This window comes from Ipomoea nil, unplaced genomic scaffold (genome assembly GCF_001879475.1).
Source record: "Ipomoea nil cultivar Tokyo-kokei standard unplaced genomic scaffold, Asagao_1.1 scaffold2690, whole genome shotgun sequence".
NCBI lineage: Eukaryota > Viridiplantae > Streptophyta > Magnoliopsida > Solanales > Convolvulaceae > Ipomoea > Ipomoea nil.
Genome location: NW_017619118.1, coordinates 712,437 through 718,690, shown reverse-complemented (window position 1 = coordinate 718,690; position 6,254 = coordinate 712,437). Strand labels below are relative to the sequence as shown.

General features: G+C 41.7%; 1 protein-coding gene across 1 annotated transcript; it reads right to left on the bottom strand.

The window, feature by feature from the left end:
- Window positions 1-1,191: 1,191 nt before the first annotated feature.
- Window positions 1,192-3,063, bottom strand: LOC109155053 (transcription initiation factor TFIID subunit 11-like). The gene is made up of 2 exons (XM_019302783.1): window positions 2,641-3,063; window positions 1,192-2,544 (listed from the first exon to the last, which is right to left on the bottom strand). Exons 1-2 carry the CDS (start codon window positions 3,061-3,063, stop codon window positions 1,192-1,194), a joined length of 1,776 nt encoding a protein of 591 aa, XP_019158328.1.
- Between the last annotated feature and the right edge of the window lie 3,191 nt (window positions 3,064-6,254).

Sequence of the window (6,254 nt, the reverse complement as noted above, 5' to 3'; positions counted from 1 at the left end):
AAGTATTTAGAAGCAGATAACAGAGATAGTAACACGACAGATGGAACAAAAAATGACTTTTATAAAGATCAAAAGCACTTACAAAATATTGTCAATGGTTTGGTGGAAAAGAAACTTTTACATCTCTAAAAGTTTCGCCTTCTGTAGCCGAGCTTCTTCTCGTTCCTTATCATCTCTTTCTCTCTGTTTCTTGAGCATCCTCTCCATGTCGATGTCTCGGTTGATATGCTCTCTGAATTTTTGGATTGGATTTTCTCTGACGAGATCTTCATATTTTCCTTTTATGTTGCAGCTCACATAATTGTTGTATGCTTCGAGGATGTTTTCTCCTTTAATGATGCCGAGGTTCCACCAAGTAATAAGCTCAAATGAGTGCATACCTTCGGTGTAGCTCTTTCCAGATTCTTCATGGACTTTGAAAGCAGCATTATATTTGACTCCAGGCTCAGCATCTTTCTTGATTTTCGTAACATCTCTTATTTTCTCCTTCACTCTCTCTCGTTCAAACAGCTCCTTTTCTCTGGCAAGTCTCGCTTCTTCTTGCTTATCCCAAAGCTCACGATTTGCTTTCTTGATTTCTTCATTCCTTTGAGCTTGATGAACTTGCCTAAAGTAGTTATCTCTCTTCTTCATCCAAACAGGTATGTTGTAACCTTCAAAGCGTTTTCCACTCCCTTCTTCATATGGTTGGTAAGTATGGAAATTTCCTACGGCATCCATGGTTACAGTGTCCTTACGCATCAGCCTTTGGCGAAGGTTCCTTTTCTCTCTGCTCGTTTTCCCGGAAAATGAGAACTCAAAGGTGGATCCGAAGGATTAACGAGGCTTGATGGAATGTTGTCTGGGTCTTGAAGAGTATTGCTGTCGAGATCTAGATCCTGGAGGTGATGATCTCGTGTTCCTTGGTGGAGGGTTTCTCCTTTCTTCATGTCTCGTGGAGGATTTTTCTTCATTGATTCTTCTGGATTCACCAGGACGTGGTGGAGATCTATTTCTATCTTCGTCCTTATCATCATCCTTTTTTGTCTTTTCCCACTTTTTGGCATCATAACACGGGGAATCAGAAAATCTGGTTTGACTCTTAACTGCATTGAGCACATCTTTGACATACTCGAGCATAGTGAGCTGATATTCTGCCATTTGAAAAAGGTTGTCATGTCCTAAGTCAATCTTTGTACATGCAAGATCAAGTCATTCTTTGAGGCCGAATTGTGTGTGTTTGAGAGCATGCTGTTCCTTAGCAATTTTGTCAAGAATAGCGTGTTGTTGTTGGAGTTCTTGTGCGAGCTTGTCTTGAGTATCTGAGATGGAGGAGCTCGGTGGATGATGAGACATGGTTTGCATCAGATGATCCACTTTGGCAGAAAGATCTGCTATGTTTCGGCTGTCTTTTTCTCGATGAAACAGATATTGTTTATGAATAAGTTCAGCATTGAAGAACGCATTCAACACTTGATGCATGATGTGCTCGGGGCTAAGATACTTGATGCTTAGCTCTTGATCGGGATATGGACGCATAGGTTTGCGAAGAGCACTTCTATGTTCAAATGTAAAGGGCTGTGCTTGAGGTGATGCTTCCATGTTTTCATCACGAGGTGATGCGTCCTTATTGTCATCACGAGCTGGATCTTCAACTACTTCTCTTTGTCTTGGTTGTGGCATGGATTGAGACGGATCACGAGACAAATTGTTCTTAGGTGGAGATGATCGAGGTGCAGGTGATCTTTCGGGTGTGTATTCAGTATCACCAAGGATAGGAGATTCACTATCATAGTCTGAATTGCCACCCTCGTCATCATTGTTGTCTAAATCATCATCACAATCATCATCATCGTCATCTTTCCTTTCATCATCATCCTCATTCTCTTCATTTTCAGCATCTTCTTCATCGGTTTCTTCATTCTCAGTGACTTCTTCGTTGTTATTTTCGTTTTCAGTGTCTCCATTATTTCCATTAGCATCAGAACCATCTTCAATTCTTTCATGTGCAGAGGTTCTTTCGTCCTTATCTTCAACCTCCTTCCCTTCGTCATCTTTGGATCCGCAGACATCACAAGCAGGATTATTCTGATGAGTTCGTTCTAATTCCGTCTTGACTTTTGACTGAAGAAGAGCATATTTGAACTCTTTCATTTCTTCTTCAAATGCTGGGTCTAACGACGGCTTATTCAGCTCAATGAAAATAGGGGCTTTGTCATTCCCAAGAGTGCGATGGGTCACCTTGTAAGAGTATACACGGTTGATGGTTTCAAGACGGAGTGCGTTGTAGACGTCTTTTGTGCCAATCCATTCTAGAGCGAAATTTTCTTCATCCTTCATCTCATCAAATCTTTCAAGGAAAGTCTGTAAAGGAGAAGTTCGCCATTTTTGCCATTGCATGACTCTATTAAAATCGTTCTCAATTGATTGTGGGAGCAGCTGATCTCTTGATGGAGGAAAGGGCACAGCTTTAGGTACATGTACAACTGTTCGAGAGTTCTCAGTTATATCTGGTTCTTGTAAGATTGTAGGCTCGGGTTGAGATTCTTTCAGATCTGATTTAATCTGTGGAGTCACTTCTTTCGTCTAAGCTGGTTGCTTAGGTTCTTGTGGGAGACTTAAGTGACCCGTAGGTTGGGGCGCATATTCATTCTCATCTACCCTGACAGGTTCTTGTGTCAGAATGGAAACCATTTGCTCTACTTGGGTAGGTTCTTGTGAGAGGGTTGTTTCAACAGCCGGTGTGGAGGAAATGATTGGATCAGTGACCACTTGTCTCGTCTCATCTGGCAAGCCAGGTTCTTGTGGGAGACTTAGGTGGTCATTCAGAGCTTGAGATTCATAGGCACCCTTGTCCATCGTAGTAGGTTCTTGTGTCAAACTTGTGTTGAGTTGCTCTGCCTGGATGGGTTCTTGTGGTAAGGGAGATTTCTTCAAACTTTCAAAGCTTTTTGATCTCTTCTTTCTCTTCTTAGAGACTTTTTGAGATGAGCCTCGTTTCTTTTCTTCCCCCTGAGAAGATGCAGACTTCTTCTTCAGTTTAGATTTCAACATTGACACAGGAGGGGGAGCCAGTTTCGCCATGATTTCATTTGATTTAGCAATGGTAGGCCGAAAGTGGCTTTTCGATGTTTGAACAGGGCTGGTGAGTGCAATCTCTTCTCCTTCAGAGGAGTCATCAATGATAATGGGCTATGTGGATGAGATGTGTGGAGACTTCTGAGGATCTTCTTTTGTTGTGGATTCTGGTTCTGTGGGCTTAGAGACAGGATGGATTGATGATGGAGCTTTCATCTCAGTTTCGGTTTTAGCTGCAGATAAAACTTTTTTCTCTGATTCGGGCTGTGTAGTAGATGATGCCTTTGTTTCTGGGGCAGGGGTGCCTTTGGCTTTTCTGGATTTTTTGGCCTTGGGCATATCATCATCGGTTTCTTTGGCTCGTTTGGACTTTCGTTCCTTTTTCACCGAGTCCAATGACAATCCAAGCTCTAATGCTTTCTGCTTGTCATATCCAGAGGGTTTGGACTTCATGTGACACACTTTTCGCCCAGGTGAAACTCCTACTCGTAGAGGAACTTTCTTTGTGGCGAGAAGATGGCTGACTAGAAAACCAAAACCAATTTTCTTGGTAATATCTCTAGGGGAGGAACGTCCATTCGTGATGACGTGTCAAAGTTGATTGAAGACAACCTTCGACCAGTCCAATTTGTAATCCCCAAGAAAGGCATGCAGCATCTTCAATTTGTTATTGGTGACATCGTCTGTTCCCGGGGTCTTGTGTTCTACTATCTTGTTGAAAATGTCAACTGTGAACTCGTACTCCATACGTAACCATTTCTTCTTTAGAGGCCAGGTGATCTCGGCACTTGTTGGTCCCTGCTTGTTCTTGATCATCTCATAGAAAGCATTTTGCTCATAGTAGTAGCGAGAGAAATCGAGATGGTAGGTTTCATCTCGGTCTGGGAAGGTAAAAGCTTTCTTCAAGTCATCAACAGTTAGGACCATGGCGGTGCGATTTACTTCCGAGGTAATTTCGGATCCATCAGCAGAAACTTTTGCCTTCACATAGAACTGAGCGACATCCACTGGAAACTAATACGTGTATAGATGAGTTACAAAGTTATACAACCCACTTTCTTTTAGAAGATGAATCGCCGTTTTTCCAAACGACCGGTCAAGGACATACTCAAGAAAACCATGAGCGTCCCACATGTTGCCGCCAATGATGAATGGAACTTTGGACTCTATGAAGTTGATATCAGACGTTGGGAAGCTGGGTACCATCATTGTAGATGGTGTTTCCTGTTCAGCGTCGGAGGTTGGTATTTTGGATGATTTTTCCATAGCTACAAAGATAGAGATATAGGTATTCTGGGTTCAAAGCTTGGAAGGAAAATAGAATGATCTCTGAGAGGGTTGTGAGACTTGGAGTGTTGAAGAAGTTTTGGAAAAGTGGCGAGGAGGATGGTGATTTAGGTTATAAATGAGTAGGTTTTGCGAAGGGCTTTCTCATGGGCCAAGAAAATCATCCGGGTCACCCGACCTTTATTTAAATTTGAATGAGTGGGTCTTTTTCCATTCGACCAATGAGGGAAACTAATATGGTGAGTGCATCTGATAAGTCCAGTATCAGATCAATTTTTATCATCCGCATTAAATATGAGAGAGAAAGGCACTTGAGTGCACAACATCCACATTAAATGCTTTTCGTATCAACTGACAGAGGAGCATGGGATAGTGGGCCTAGTTTTGTGGCCACACGATTACCACTACCAACTTCATCGAACGGTTAGGGTGTAATTCCCGATTCCAAGTAACCATCAAAGCATACATTATCTAAGAGATATGTAAGATGTCACGAAAGATAAGTAAAGACTTTCACCAAGCCTTAGGTAATACGATTTTCGTGACCATGATTCATTTGTAGAAAGATAGAGCATACGAGACATAGAGATGAATTATTACACAGACGAACATAAACACTTTTACAGTCATCTCTCGATTTTCATGAGATAGGGTCATTTTTAAGTTCGCTTCACCCTCTTTCTCAGCTGGTCCTCGAGCTCTTGGATATGTTCTTCACAGAAGTTCTTCCACATCAGATAGGATGGATCAGTTTTGAAAGAATCCATTGTAGGAGATGATGGGCTGAGTGGTGGACGAACATTCTGGAGAAGAGTCGAAGGGAGCTTCTTAGCAGCCGAACCATGAGAGCTTTCTCCATGCTCAGATGATAGGATAAGATATTTGAACATCTCTTGAACTTCTTTCAGGTCCTTCTTCAGCAAGGAGACAGTAAAGGAAATCTTTTTCTTACCTTTGTCCATTGTCAAGAAATGTAGTGATCATACCAACATAAGATGCGTCTTTTATAGGCAAGTGTGCTTGTTCATACCGAGGTATGACACATATTCCCTGTGTGAAAGTCCAAACACTGAGAGATATCGAGTTCCAATGCTTCGGAAGATTCCTGACGAAAGATGTGACAAAGCATGTTTGAAAGATAAAGTAAATCAAATAAAGATCTACTTCTCTCGTGTTATCATTTCGTCTTGCATCATTTCGTGTTGAACCAAATAAAGTTTCGGTATTTGATAATAAAAGACGTTTATTTATGATGATCAGAGGGAAACATCAGATAGGAGTACAGAGGAGATAATAAACTAGAAAAATCATTTCTTCGATTTTCCCTTCACATCCTTGCTCTCCATTCCCTTCATCGACATCATTTTGCCTAACTCCTTGCGAAACCATTTCGCGGTCTTGACAGTCTTAGATCCAGAGGGAGTGGTTGCTGCCTTAGCTTCACTACCAAAGTCAGATTCACTGGTATTAGTGCTTAAGTACATGAGATAGTCACAGTCAGCAAGGGGATTTTTCCAATTTTCAACAGGGAAAGTCTTGTCCTCCTTCGATAGGTAGTGGAGCTTCATGAAGATCAGCAATGGGATTTTCTTCATCTTCAGAGGTTAGAGGTGCAACATCTTTTTCAGGCTGATCTTCATCAGAGGAGAGATCTAGAGGGGCATGCTCACTGTTTCCTGGGTAGAAATCTCCTTGTTCCTCTCTTAGCTTTTGAGCAGCTTCTTTCTCCTGCTTGGTTTGCAGACGTGTGACTGGCCTTCGAGGTGCCATAATCAAACTATTTCTGAGATGTGTTTGTGTGAGATTTGTGTTCACAACTCATGCCCTTTTATAGCTGATGTTTAGCATTGAGAGATGTGAGCATTGAATGACCATTTAATGTCTCTGCGTTATTCTTCGAACCATTTATA